At 37.2% G+C, this 14,812-nt stretch overlaps 1 protein-coding gene across 6 annotated transcripts; it reads right to left on the bottom strand.

Annotated features, from left to right (window-relative positions):
• Positions 1–88: 88 nt before the first annotated feature.
• On the bottom strand, positions 89–12,599 carry LOC103720900 (ranBP2-type zinc finger protein At1g67325-like). 6 transcript variants are annotated; one of them, XM_026809929.4, is made up of 10 exons: positions 12,374–12,599; positions 11,602–11,647; positions 11,386–11,501; positions 10,592–10,865; positions 10,175–10,248; positions 9,833–9,893; positions 9,632–9,741; positions 7,230–7,260; positions 6,798–6,949; positions 89–5,569 (listed from the first exon to the last, which is right to left on the bottom strand). In XM_026809929.4, the coding sequence occupies exons 1-10, from the start codon at positions 12,380–12,382 to the stop codon at positions 5,453–5,455; spliced, it is 990 nt and encodes a 329-aa protein (XP_026665730.1). In that variant the 5' UTR covers positions 12,383–12,599; the 3' UTR covers positions 89–5,452. The 6 variants fall into 6 exon arrangements, with proteins under 6 accessions (XP_026665730.1, XP_026665732.1, XP_026665731.1 ...); XM_026809931.4 differs by having other exon boundaries at positions 89–2,609; positions 12,374–12,598; XM_026809930.4 differs by having other exon boundaries at positions 9,833–9,884; positions 12,374–12,597.
• Between the last annotated feature and the right edge of the window lie 2,213 nt (positions 12,600–14,812).

The raw sequence follows: 14,812 nt of genomic DNA on the forward strand, positions 1-14,812 counted from the left end.
TCATGACAAGGTACATTGTTCAACAAATGTCTCAAACCAGTAAAAGCGCATACCAATGATCAAGGAGCAAGCTCAGAGAATTTGCAAATTTCACAAAATAAAAGCCATCGGCTTCGAAATTACGCATTAATGATCATTTTCCAAGTAGACATCATATCACCTAAAAGTGTTTGAATCGAAAGGTACAATCTCGGACCTCTGCCCTTGCAAAACATAGATAATGTTTACAACTAAAAAAACCGAATATGCAAGTTTACAAAAAAAAAAGGAATGAAAAAAAATCTTCGACTGGACAATTGATGAGGTCAATCACCTCATGCTAGAAATTGTACTAAGATATGCAACCTTGCACAGTTAATAGCAATGTTTCAAGCGACATACCTCAACAGTATCCTATCCTGAATTCACAGCAACAATAAAGCGGCCAACTTTGCAAATTTAGAGAGGGGGGACAAGCATCATAAATTGTATTGTTAAATGAGAATAACCGGACTACAGTCTTTTCATATGGTTAAGGATGGTCCATATCATGCATAGTATTCTTGTCCAAAGGAAATCTCTGCCGTTCTCCATGCAGCAAAACAAACTTCTTTTTCCCTTGTCATCGCATTCATATTACTATAACTTTTGCTCTCTTTCATTCATGGTTCCATACTATAGTCAACAAGGAAGATAGCATTCATCTTAGCTAGTTAAGACAATAGCTTTCATAGTTGCATTTAGTTACAAGATTTCTGTAATTTCTTTGAGAAACATAATTAAATTTTTAACACCACTTTGGCCTCCACAGCCAACCATTAGTTTCCTTGACAATCAAGATTTCGTATGTCCTTGAGCATTAATCATCCATGTCCTCAAATGCTTCTGAATAAAGCTAACATGTCTACGCTAGGCCCTCTAGCTCAAATTTGCCTACACTGATAACTCAACTTTCTTTGCTAGAGGTTAGCATCATATATAGATGGCAGTCATGAAACTTCACCTACATGTGTTCCATGATGCTCACATGCGCAGAATTTGACCCTCCATGGAAGTAATGAACCTCTCGCATTAAGATCAATGCAAGATTTATGGTGCCCCATCACTCTCAAGCCAAGTCATATAACCACAAATTCAGTTAAGAGACATTTACTACTTCTGTGAGAGAGGGGAGGGGGGAGTCTCCTTCCCCTTCAGAATCATTGGGCAACCAATCAAATGACACCCAAAGGCCATCCATATCATTGTTATGGTCACCCATGTTACACGACAAGATCTCAACCTTCTTCTTGATGAATTGTCTGCTCATATATCTACTATATTTAGAAGGCATCTAAATTTTTTAAAATCTAAATAACAACATAAACACCTAATGCCACCTCCAGGTCCAAGTACTTGGGGAAGTACTGCTCAAGACCCGAACTTAGAGCCTCCCCAAAGAAGAGCAAGGATGTAGGAAGCGGTTTGACTCGCCACAATTAGTAAGCACCACCATGGCATGGACAGTGAATGCAAGGCGCTCATGCATGATAAGCCTCTCATGTATTGCACTCCTGCGCACAATACAAGGAGAGCATGCATCACTTTCTTCAATCTGCATCCACCTGAGGTTGCACTTGCCACTGGTGGCAAGGTAAACCGTTCCAGGTGTAACTACCAATATCATTGACCAGCTCACCTATAATTGTCATCATTTACAGCACATGATACACCGGGAGGGCATGCACCGCATGCATGCACCCTGTAATCAGTGTCCATGCAGGATCATACTTACCACCAGTGGCTGATGGTCAGCTAGACCAATTCCAAGCATGACTACCTGGAACATTGCCTAGCTCGCCTATATCTGTCACCATTTATAGCAGTACTTAACCGATCCATTTTAAATGATGCATGCATACTTTTTTTAACTTTATCTCAAGCACCAGAGGTCTAGAACCATTATTTCAAGCAATGAGAAAGCTTGCTGTCGCACCAAAATCATCAAGTTCTGTCAGCAACTCTTAGCTAGTGACCGTGATCCAATGATGAGGCAAGCAACCAGAAAACAATAAAAATATATAAATAAAAACTGAAGGAACCTTGAAGAATATGAAATGAAAAAAGGGAAGAAGAGAAGGTCCAAGCAAGCATATTTAAGCAGCTAATGGTTATAATAGATGTAAAATAGATGAACAAGAATTTTCAGCTGGATTTCATGGCCATCATTATCCAACAAATAATTTGTAGACAAGCAGATCTTAGGAGAACGCAATGTTAACAGTGAAGTAAACAGCCATACATAACATTGAAATTTATTATGAATATATTTACAGCGTTTAGAGTCTAGATACAAGGGTAAGGCTGCTAGCTGAAGTGACTATCATCGCAGTTAGTGAATGCAAATAAGCTCTAGTAAAATTATAAGAAAAATAGACAGGATGCATTTCAGACATAGTACAAATAAAATTCAATACCTTTTTATTTCAGAATTTCGTCTTTTCCCTTATATTTATTCTATTTCCTCACTCTTGCTTACGTTACTCTCCAATGTCTGTCTAGGCAACATGCACAGTACAAAGTTCATCATGCAGAACTCTGTTGATTCATCTTTTTGTTCCTTCTCACCGTGATCCCAGATTGTACACAATCTAAAATTGATGAATGCATTTAAAACATGTAAACAAATCATAAGAACATCATAAACTCTATTTTTAGCAACACAAGATCAGATGAAAGATTGGCATAGTTGTTCCACCCAAAACAGCTCAAGCTTATAAAGCATTGTGAGTGATGATACATGGAAGTCCATCTCTACTGGCAGGATTAGCTTTAATAGGAACCAAATCTTGCGAACATTCTATGTGCATTATTAACATGCATTATATTCTATGGGCTTAGATGCCCGCATACAAGAAAGGCATAGTGTGCTCTTTAAACTAAGGACTGGTTAAATGATAATTAAAGGAAGGAAGTTGTCAGAAGCTAGGCATCAAATGATTATGGCAAATGTTGGCAGCAGGTAAACTACTCATAATGGTGTTCCAATCAAAGCCAAAAGTTCATTTTATGGCCCTGTTTCTATTTGTCTTCAATAGTACTATGTTCTACTATGTGGATTAACAATGTGATATATGAAAAAGGTAACAGTATTGTGCATGAGACGTGCACAAATTGGAGATTATGGTTTATAGAAATTGCCACATATCTATGTCTTGGAAAGAAATATCAGATGATCACAAGCCCTGATATTTCTTTTTCAACATGAAAAATATTATGATCTCAAGCCCCGCCATTGTCAATATGGATCTAAAAGAACCTGAATAAATTTTCAACATACAAAATTGGTTGGTGAGTACTGAAAAAGCTAAGGGTAATGCAGTGAACAAGAGATACAACGAGTATTGACAAAATAAATTAGAAGCGTAGATCATATTGATTAAGAATAAAGTAATGGATTATACATTTAATGGCATGTTCATGCAGGAGGCTCCAGAGGAAAAAGACATGGATTTGTGCAAAATAACTGCATCACTGTATAAATAAGAAGATTGATTCTTTTCTATCTAGGAATAAGGTCTCAATAGAACACATGAAACAATATAACACAAAGTCACCTGGGAAAAAAACACAGCGACAAGATACAAGGCAAGAAAGCAGAAAATCAACAAAATTATCCAGATACTTTCTTTCAACCCTGCCCCTGCCCAACCCAGAAAAAAAGGTGTCACCACCTCAAAACAATAAGACAGTATATGTCATTCTTAGGCACCCTATAAATCAATTGCTTGCATAGATAATGTATGTTTTAGAGGTTCCTTCTAAAGTGGTCCTAAAAATAAGAGAATTTCTTGTAAAACTAGTGATTTTAGAAGAAACTGTCTCTAAGCTAATGTATATTTTTGTTTTTTCCAAAAAAAAAAAAGACTACCAATGGTTGGATTGGAAAAAAAGATCGCATTTCTTGTTTTATCAAAAAAAAAAAAAGTGTTATAGGTTCTGAACAAAAGAAGCACATTTTCAGAAACCATAACAACCATGTTACTGCACCTTCCATAACACATAAATTCCCTGTTATATTCCATATAAAACCAAATCATGATTCGTTTATTCTTTTTCAAGCAAACCTTTTCTTCTTGCTGAAGAGCCCAACCTATTTTAACAAGATTTCAGAGCATACAATCCATACTTAGATCCTTTCTGTCTCTCACCTATTTCTTTTCTTTTTGGTGAACAATATTAGTCAACGACAGATTAAAATTTGTTATTCTGATCAAAAGGAGTAGTTGGCCGGACTTATTAACTAATCCTTACAGGCAGATTTCAGATTTTTAACATAAACTGTTTGATTGATGTAATCTACAGGGAAGTTACTGTTTTCTTAAAAATAAGGCTATGAACCCACTGTTAGGTGAATATTTTCTTTCTTGGAACAAGACAGTCAATGCTGGCAATATCGACAAGTCTATTTTTCCCTGATGGAGAGTCCAGATCAAGTAGGATTGTTGTTTAAGATGACATGGTGTTTAAGTCATCATGCATCAACTTTAAGGCTGGATATGGTTGTGATGGATGGATCAAATTCGTATGAACACATCTTCAGGACCTTCATATATGGATAAAATAGGAATGACGAATAATAAAGTGGGATTACGGAACAAGTTTTCCTCTTATATTCATTCACCACCTTCCTCGAAGTACACAAAAATGCACTCACCAAGTCCACAATGAAAATTAGAATCCAATGGCCACAGAATTTCTCGATTCCTTTTAATCTAATTCCCTTATCCCACATTCTTACCAACTTCCTACTCCTTCCCCAACCTCAAATCCCTAAACTCATTTTTCCTATATGATTTTAGAACACAATAGTTCAAATTTATCCTACTTTCAGAAATCGACGGGCAAATATAATTTAGAAACCCAAACTCGCAACTTGAATAGTACGAGTGATCAAGATATAGCTTAATTCCAGAGCCAATTAACAGGTGTTATCATAGATCCTCCACGAAAGCCTCCATAATTTGAAACTGATAAAGGTTTCCAATTAAACAACGGCTTGTAAAAATCATAATTCAAACTTGAAAACTTATGTCACTGGAACCTTCCCACCCACAGCTGTCAAAGTTTTCTAAAAAAAAATCAAAAGTACAAAATAATATGATAGTTGAGTACTCAAGCCACTTGCTGTGTTAGCAAAATAACAAATATAAATCGAAAAGCATATCCCAATAAATAATCATATTAAACTAACTCCTGAAGACCAAATAATTATAATGTATTTTCCCTAATAAAATACAAATTCAAAAACTTTGCCAGAAAGACAACACAAAATTAATTGAAAAGATTATTCTGATTGCACAAATTTACTTATAAAATACAAGTTCTGAATCCAAAGTTTGATCTGGCCATTTTTCTTGTCTGAGTCCAAAGAGTGAGAAACTAACTTATTACCTAGCCCAGAAAAGAGGAAGCAGTATCAAAGATTTAATAACTAATATGATGTCTTACAGCCACAAGTGGCTAAATGTATACCCAGATGCCAACTCCAATGCGCAGGATTGATAAAGTAAACCAAGGACAGGCAATGGAGAGAACCAATTACTGCACCCTGATGTCAGAATGTAATGATCCATGATAACAAGTTGAGGCACAAATCTAAAGCATTCAACACATATGTCATGACAAAAATACAGGTATCATATGCATATAGCAAAGATGATTTCACTACAAATAATTATAATAACTGAAAAATACCTGAACCTGTGAAAGTCTTAACATAAAAGTGATCCAGGTTACTTAGAAAATCAAAAGCCAAGTATTAAACATTATCTGAATGGTATTCAAGCCTTGCAGTGCAGAATTTAGAAAAGGGAGTGCTGTGGATTAGGGGAGGAGCAAGTCCTAGACCACCAGATGACCAATAAATTCTACAATACTGCAAACTCGAGTCAAAGGTTTAGTTTCATCCACTACTACAGACAAAAACCAGACAGCACCCATTCAGATCTCATACTAGAACCACTTTGACATTAGCAAATCAAATAACTTTCCTAAAATACCAAAGGAAGAGGATGAAAACTTAGTGAACAAGTAAAACTACAAGCCTCCAGATTTTGAAAGCGCAGAAGCCAAAAACCTACTGGACAGATAAATGCAAGGAATGAACAAACACAAATCTAACCAACTGACAACAAAACCATTAACACCAAATATCTGATGGAGATATCCCCAGGGGGTTCCATCATTAAAGCACAGACAGTATATAAAGATAATAGAGGATGTAGGAAACAGTCCACCAGAACAGACAAACATTCAAATCGAAACACAAAGGCCTTCCGAAGTGGCAACATAAGTGAACCAACCTGCAAATACCACCAGAATCTGGAAGGTCCACACATGACATTCTTGAAGAAAAAGAACTGTAGAGGCAACATGCCAAGATACCATTCGCAAACTGGCTAAGACATGTTGCCACTAGTACAACGACTCAACTTAGATCTCAAGAGTGTGGAGAAACTCATGACAACCGCCGCAACTATACGACACATGACTGACCATTCAGACAATCATATGGCTGCAATGCCGACGATGACTCTGAACCTTCTCGACCCTCATTACCGTTCTAGGACTCACTGTAACAGTAAGCATGGTGATGCATCAATGTGTGCAAGAAAACATGTCGAGAGAATGAAAAGAGAGATGTTCGCAAACATATATATCTTATCGGAGAAAGATGAGATCACTTGTCGTCTCTCATCTTCACCAGGTTTACTACTCAAACAAAACAAAAGCAACACTACTACAGAGCATGAGTCTAAATGCATGAGATAACAAACCTGATCATCCTCATCGGATGTCAGCCCATGAGTTGTGTTTGCCTGAGGCGGTTTTTCTGCACCACAATTCTGTCTGTTACACTTGGTCCGGAATGGGTAGTTTATGTTATTACACTTTTCACACTTCCAGCTGCCCTCTGGCATTTTTGTTTCTGCAATACAAACCAAGAAAAATGTATTAGAAAATACATCGAATTGCTGATGAGGAACTTTTAAAAAGAAAAGAAAAGAAATAATAGCTACCAGGTTTTCCTTTTACATCAAAAGGTATTGTGAGCATAGAAAATTATAAACACATCAGACATTCAGTAACATATGCTTTTTTATTAAAAAAAAGTAAAATTACAATTCCACGTACTCAAGTTGAATTCAAAGAAGTCCAGGAGCCTGCATAACTAAGGGGAAAAGGTGAATATGAAGAAGCATACTTACTGGAGCCTTTGGAATTCTCAGACTTTGAACCCTGTATGAATAAGGAGGAGAAACGTGAGTGAAGTTTAAATATGATGGAGAAATTATAAGTTTGAATTATATGATGCTGAGACAGGAAGCAATGCAAGCAGTATCATCATGCATTGAGAAAGCCTGAATTTAAAGATTTTAATCTTAATAATAAGAGTGCCTTAGAAATTAGACCTTGAACTAATCATTTCCTTCAAAGACCAAAAAACACCTTAAAACAATAACTCCTGACAGATAACAAGTTTGATTTTCCTTTTTTTTTTTAAGCAGAGAGTAGAATCTATCAAATCCTCTGAATTTCAAGAACATAATAAATGAAAAGGAATTAGCTTGAAGTGCACTCATTGAATAAAGTTTTCCAGTAAAACAGAAGCATAAAAGAAAATTTCATATTAAAACTAAAATTTCCAGCCAGTCACCTATCTCTACCTTGAATATGAATATGTGATCATCACAGAGGTCAATTGCATCTTCTCTCACTCCTATAATTTAGTTATCCACCAAAATTCACCCAGCTCTCCCTTATTTTATTTGAGATCAGAGGTTTCAGCCGGTGCCTTCCCCATGGATCCCAACACATCATGCTTATCTTGGTGCACAGAACAGTTATGATTCAAGTGATTTTCAAGAAGATCCCTAGAAGACATTCTCCCATGCAAGTACCTCCTCAAAGGCTTAAGTTGTGACCAAATAAGGTAATCTTCTTATGCACCATCCTCCATGCTTGGTTTCATGAGAGACGTCTCTTTCTTGCCTAAACTTACCTTAGAAAAATAGCACTAGTTTTTAAATGGTTGATGCAAGTTATAGCCAATCATTAAGATCTGTTTGATTTGATGGAGCCTTTTAAGAAATGTCCCCTGTAGCAATTTCCTTTTTGATGGAAGAAGAGGCCTAAACTTACCTTAGAAAAATAGCACTAGTTTTTAAATGGTTGATGCAAGTTATAGCCAATCATTAAGATCTGTTTGATTTGATGGAGCCTTTTAAGAAATGTCCCCTGCAGCAATTTCCTTTTTGATGGAAGAAGAGTTGATAATGGTGAATCATCACCAACATGAAATTAATCATACATCATCATCATCATCATCATGGAACTAATACTTCAGTATAAAAAAATAGCTTTAATACATCTATTAAGTACTAGTTATAATGAACATGCAAATGCACATCGCTGCTAAAGATTTTGGACATTGGGTAATTTGGCTAAAATCTAAATTTTAAATATGCAAAATTAAATGACTATTAATTTTTGCAAAAATGTTTATGGTGAGCAAAAGTTAACAGGTTGCTGGACCAATGAAGCTAAAGAGTTTTGAGGACTGGAGTTTGGATGGGCGGAGGGAGAGATTAGGATTGATGGGCAGAAGAATGACAAGAAATCCTAGGGATAACGGGCCTAGTGTTGGAAGAGGGTGCCCAGATTAGAGTGGAGACACCGTTTTAAGGACATAAAAAAACTAACTAGGTGCATTATGGGAAATGAAAAGTCAGAAGAAAACCTACTTTGTATAGGGTATAATGTCATATTATTACTGTTTTAACATACCTAGAATAACTGATTGGAAAACTCATCCCTCCACCATCTGGTGTAAAATGTTAAAAAAAGGGATGCATCTATTGAAACATGTCTGAGATCATAGTTAGAAGTAACATTAACAGATAAATTTATTATTGGTCAGGACGGAGAAATCAAGGATCACTAATTTGTTGGACTGCCATGTTTTTGCCATCTAAGTACAGTGTAGCCAAGATAGACTGCATAGCCGTTAATATATGTTTCATTATCACTGAATTAAGTGTAATAATCTTCAAAATAATATGTACATCTTATGATGCAAGTAAATAAATCCATGTTGATGCATTAAAGTTTCTCTTGCTCGTTACACATGAGAACGAGCAGAATTCTGGGAAGCATCATTCGGTTCAGGAATAGAACTGGCATAAGCCTCGGAATGAGTTTTATGCTGGCCAAACTGGCTTTGGAAATAGGCATAAGCAAGGATACCAGTCAAACTTGCTTATGCAAGGCATAACTATTTCAAGAGAAAGCTGTATCATAAGCTATTCTGGGAATCAAGAAATATTTCATGCCTATCCTACTTCTTTGCCGACAAAAACACCCTCTGCCAAAGGTTATTACATAAATGGAAGCCAAATAAAAATATGAATAACATGTGATTATGCCAATAGACACAGCTATTGTTATTTCACCTTTCTTTTATTCCCAAACCATGCAGAGCTATAAAGTCAGGATAAAGTGTAAAAACACAACAGGTCAAGAGCAGTGTTAGGGACAGGACAAGCTTAACAATAACAAGCATATCAAATGAATAAATATAAAAGCTTAACAAAAACAAGCTTGATCTAACCTGGGTCCCAGGCCTTGGAGTATTGCACTTCCTCATGTTACAGACAGTTCGGAAAGAGAAGTTATTGTTGCCACAGTTAGGGCACGTCCAGTCACTATCACGTCCTGTGCCTGGATATATTTGTGAAACCAGAAACAGTTAAAACAGAAAAGAAGCATAGTGTCTTCAACCTGGGAAATGCTAAAACTTCTAAACACAAACCTGCAGCCTTCTTTTGAGAGCTCTCATCAGGGTATGTTCCAGGCCTTGGTCCCTGAAAATTCTCAAACCAAAAAAAAAGAGAAATTCACCATGGTAGGAAGGAAATTTATGAGTTAGCAAGTATAAACCCAGATTGTATTGAAGCATCGCAGTTACATATAATAGATGAGGACGCATGCCTCCAGAAAGCCGTACACTACTAAAATTGCAAGAAAAAAGCATACAGCTCAAATTAACACAACATTCTGAAAATAATTATCAGATAATTTTTCTACATTACAAACCAAATGAATGCCATGCAAGATGACTAGCGAAGCCTAAAAGTTTCAGTACTAAACTTACCATTGTACCATGACCCATGGGTGGCAAACCCAAGCCATATCTGTCCACCAGAGGAGGCATACCATACATACCACCTAAAGAATAATCAAGAAGACAATATATAATGTATCATCAGCAGGATTACAGCTAGCACAGTAGAACATAAGAAACTATTACATAAATTTGTGTTTGACTTGAAAATGTTACGTGCTGCTCAACCCATGCAGCATAATGTTAATCATGACGAAACTTGCATTCAGAGGAACTAATCTTTCATTTAATTCACAAACCAATAACACAAAAAACATATGTAAAAAAATATACCCTTCCACTTATTTGGCTTTTCCAAACTATGATTGGTACTTGTAGACAGAGACAACGTAAATTAAAAATGCAGATACTGTGCTTCTAGGGATCAATATAGTTGCAGCAAAATACCTGTTCCCATCATAGATCCACTGGCATAAGGAGGGGGTGCAGACATATGCAATGGCCCATAAGGGCTGCCAAGAGAAAGGCGGTTGCCGTACTCATAATGATAAGCAGAACCTCCAGAGAAAGGTAGATCATAGGGAGGCAATTGTGGCCCATTAAAAAGGGAAGACCCATACGGAGGAGCACCAAGGTACATTGAAGATGGAGTAGCTGAACCCAGATAGCCAGTTGATGATGTGTAAGGCAGAGGAGCCTGTAAAGGCTTTGGCATGGACTTCTGAAGGAGGGAAAAATGTGTCAGAATGAATCTAGCAGTATACCTGGCATATCGAACAATCCTCTAATTTACCTGGATATGCATTTTATTTTATTAAAAAAATCAATGTCAGGAAACAAGGATAGTCAAATAGGTTCCCACAAGATTAGTGCACAATTTCCTACAAGTACAGATATTTCCTTCTAAGTGCTTCGAAAAGGTACCTTTCATAAGCACTGTTATATTGGCATGCATGATACAAAAAATTGGGTGTTCTATCATCAAGATAAGCCACACAAAATCTATATAGAAGTGGCTTCACCCTTCCATACGAATTAGTTTCCAACAGCAGTTTTCTTGCTGCACTTGCTATTCACCGAGGCACATGAGAGAGGGGGAGGAGGGGGAGAGAGAGAGAGGGGGGGGGGGGGGGGGGGCAGGGGAAGAGAGGGAGAGCGCATGCACCTTTTACAATAATGCAAAAAAGCAATACAACAATTCAGGGGGAGAAATTCAATGTCGCAGCTGATGCAATACTAACCGTGTTATGATCTGCAGGCCTTGACTGCGTACAGTTCCGCATGTTGCATGTTGTCCTGAATGAGAAATTGACATTGCCACAGCTAGGACATGTCCAGTCGTCTTCTCGCCGACCACCTAACAAAAAAAAAGAGTGTTTTATTTTCTCTCCTACTCTTTATCCTTCTGCAATCAATCAGCTCTCTGCTATCATTCTTTGAAAGAAACACAAAGTTACCATCAGTTCGAGCACGCTTGCCAGCAGAATAATTCCGGTTATCCACCTACAAAGAATGGAAAAGTAATTAGCAACCAGGCAGATTTCAAGATGCATTTCTCACCTTGCATCGTTCTTGACAGAGGATGGAAGTTAATACGTCTTGACAGGATCGGTAAATCGTTGAACAAACGAGGAAAGAATTATTAGCACGAGCAGAACTAGAATAATGGCGGCTGGAGCGTTTGCTGGACAGCCATCGACATGTAAAGACTCAAGAAAACGAAATTCGATTGGAAATCAGCATAACAAATAATATATCAAAGAATATCCGAGATCCGCACGGATGTCGGCAAGGCAAGAACTCTTCGTTCCTAATCACAATGGAAGATAAGGAATTTGAAGACCTAACCCTAAGAGGGCGGATCCATCTAAATCCAAGAATCAATGTCGTGCGAAATAGCAATGAACGACAGCGTACACGAGGAAGGAAATTATTTTTTATTAAAAGAAAAAAAACAATTAATCACGAGCTCGGGACCGACGAAAGATTCGCAACAGCGTGCAAAACGATAAAGTGTGCCAAGAAAGAAACCGATGATCGCCTTGATTCGATAGGAAGGCGCAGAGAACCGACAAAATTAAGCTCGTTTGCACGAGAATAGAAGACAAATCGCGAAGGGTATCAGATATTCAGATGATCGATCTAATAAACGCGATGCGATGCGGGGAAAAAAAAAAGAAAAAGAAAAGAGGAGGAGGAGAAGGAGGAACCGAGAGGAAAGCGGAGTACCTGAGACATGGCGGCGGCGATGTGGCAGGGCCTCGGAGGAGAGACGGGGCTCAGGACGCCCTTCTTTCTTTCTTTCTTTCTTTCTTTCTTTTCTTTCTCTCCGCCCTAAAACGCGAGATGGCGGCGACGGCGGCGGCTCGTCGAGGAGGATAAGGGTTTTTGTTTTACGGTACGGGATGCCGAGTGCGACGACCAACGGATAGGATCGTTTTGTGAATTTTAGACGTGATGTTAAATAATTGTTGGAGTTAAATAATTGTTTATAGTCGGAATTGTGACGCATCCGAACCCACCGTCCCCATACACTGCATGGTTAGCAACGGGAAGGATCAACTCGGGCATTGCATAGGCGGACCCGATCATGAATTCGACCGCTCCGAAATTATTACGAGGGGCTGCTCTCCTCCTCTCTTTTTTTTTTTTTTTTTTTTTTTTTTTTTTTTTTTTTTTTTTTTTTTTTTTTTTTTTGGAAAAAAAGGAGTAGGGGGGAGGAAGGGACAAGCCCACCCCCACGTAGCGGCCCCCAACTGGGCCCCCGCCCTGCCAGGAGAATGTTCGATGCGGGCAGAAATGGCCGTGTGTTGGGCACCCCGACCGATTTTACTCATACCCTCCCCACCCGTGGGCCCGGCTCAGCTACTCCTCTGAGCTCTGGCTCGAGTCCCACGTGTGAGTACGTCACACCCGGCACCACCCCGGCTACTAGCGGTTCAAGAGCGGTCCTACACCACAAGTCCAAGCAGTGGTCAAAGTAGTAAGCTCCGGTCCTACCCCGGCCTGCTCTTCTTTTGGCTCGTGTGCGAGCACCTAAGATACCTAGGCCCTCGGAATTGATTTCAGATATTCACAAGCGATGCGCAAAATAATTTTTTTTTCCCTCAACTGATGATAAATTATAATAAATAGAGAATTTTAATAGTTAAATTTCTTTGGTTATTAAATTTATATATTAGCGAGCAAAAACTCTAACAATTAATACTGGCATCCATATGATAAATAAAGAATCTACACAAACTAAACAAGAGAAACTCCAATATTAATAACGATAATGTAACAAATTATAATAAATAAGAGGCATTAATAGTCAAACCTCTATATTATATTAAATGGTGAACTTTAATGATGATCGAGCATGTTAATACTAATGTCACTAATATCTTTTACATATTAAGCAATAAATTTTAATGATGACCAAGTACATTAATTTTAGCGGTGTCAATATCAAGACCATGTCGCAAATGGAGAGCTCTATACAAGTTAAACCTTTATTTTAGATATATCTTAGCATATAATACGTTCCATACACAAGGTACAGGTTTTTTTTTTTCTTTTTTTAGTTATTCTTAAGATGTAATATAGAAATATAATAAATTACAATAAATAAAAAGCTTTGATAGATAATTTTTTATTGTATCTTAAGCAATTAACTTTAATGATGTTTCAACAAAAACTTCAATCTTTACTACTCTCATCTATGTAACAAATGGGAACTTTGTGCAAGCTGAGCTTTTGTGAAAAAATTTTCTTTATTAATATCGGCCCCATGCAATGCACGGAGTATAATTTTTCTTCTTTTTCTAATCAATGCTATATAACAATGTAAAAAATTGTTATAAATAGAAAGCTTAAATAGCAAAATGTTTGTTGCACATCAACTAATGAACTTTAAGATGGTCGAGCAAAATCTTCCATCAAATAAATGATATAGCAAAATCAATTTACATAAATTGTTTGCCTCCTCTCTTTTTTCGTCTAATAGGAGAGAGATGGGTGCACCAAAAAAACTTATTGGTGCTTTTTTCTCTTGCCGAGGTGATAGAGAGAAGGGTGGCAAGTTTCGTAATTAGGTTAGATAGATGCACGGGCATGCCATTGGTATTATATTAGCCAGAAAATGGCTAATAAAAATATAATAATGAGAGTAACATGGATCTAAGTGCTTTGACCTTTAAGAATTTTCATTACCGTCACACCGTCCATTCGGAACAAGAAAAATATAAGATGTAACTGGAGTTATGTTCAAAATACTTTACTTTTGTTCCTTTTTGTAAATTAGAGACATACTTGGAAACTAAAAGCAAGTAATTTAAAGATAAAATCAAGCATAACTTAAAAATAAAGATAATCTAGTTTCATTGATCAACGAAATGATCATTCGTTCATATTACAATCTGTTATTTATACACCTAACTAAAAATGTTGAATAACTAATGTATCTATGTAATCGTCCATATTGGCTCACCACAATCCTTAGCAGTACTGAAAGTTTGTCTCACAATTCCACGTACTCCTTATATTGCATAACTACAAGCCATATCCGATTTTGAAATAAAGTTAACATCCTTCAGCTTGTGTCCTTAAACTTGTCATGGTCACTCGGTCTATCACGGCCGAGTTCAGTTAGACCTAGCAGGGTTCACATGACTCCATCTTGTCCCA

The sequence above is a fragment of the Phoenix dactylifera genome, chromosome 12, assembly GCF_051530095.1.
Source record: "Phoenix dactylifera cultivar Ajwa chromosome 12, Ajwa_hap1_PhDact_Kaust_v1.1, whole genome shotgun sequence".
In the NCBI taxonomy this organism is placed as follows: Eukaryota; Viridiplantae; Streptophyta; class Magnoliopsida; order Arecales; family Arecaceae; genus Phoenix; species Phoenix dactylifera.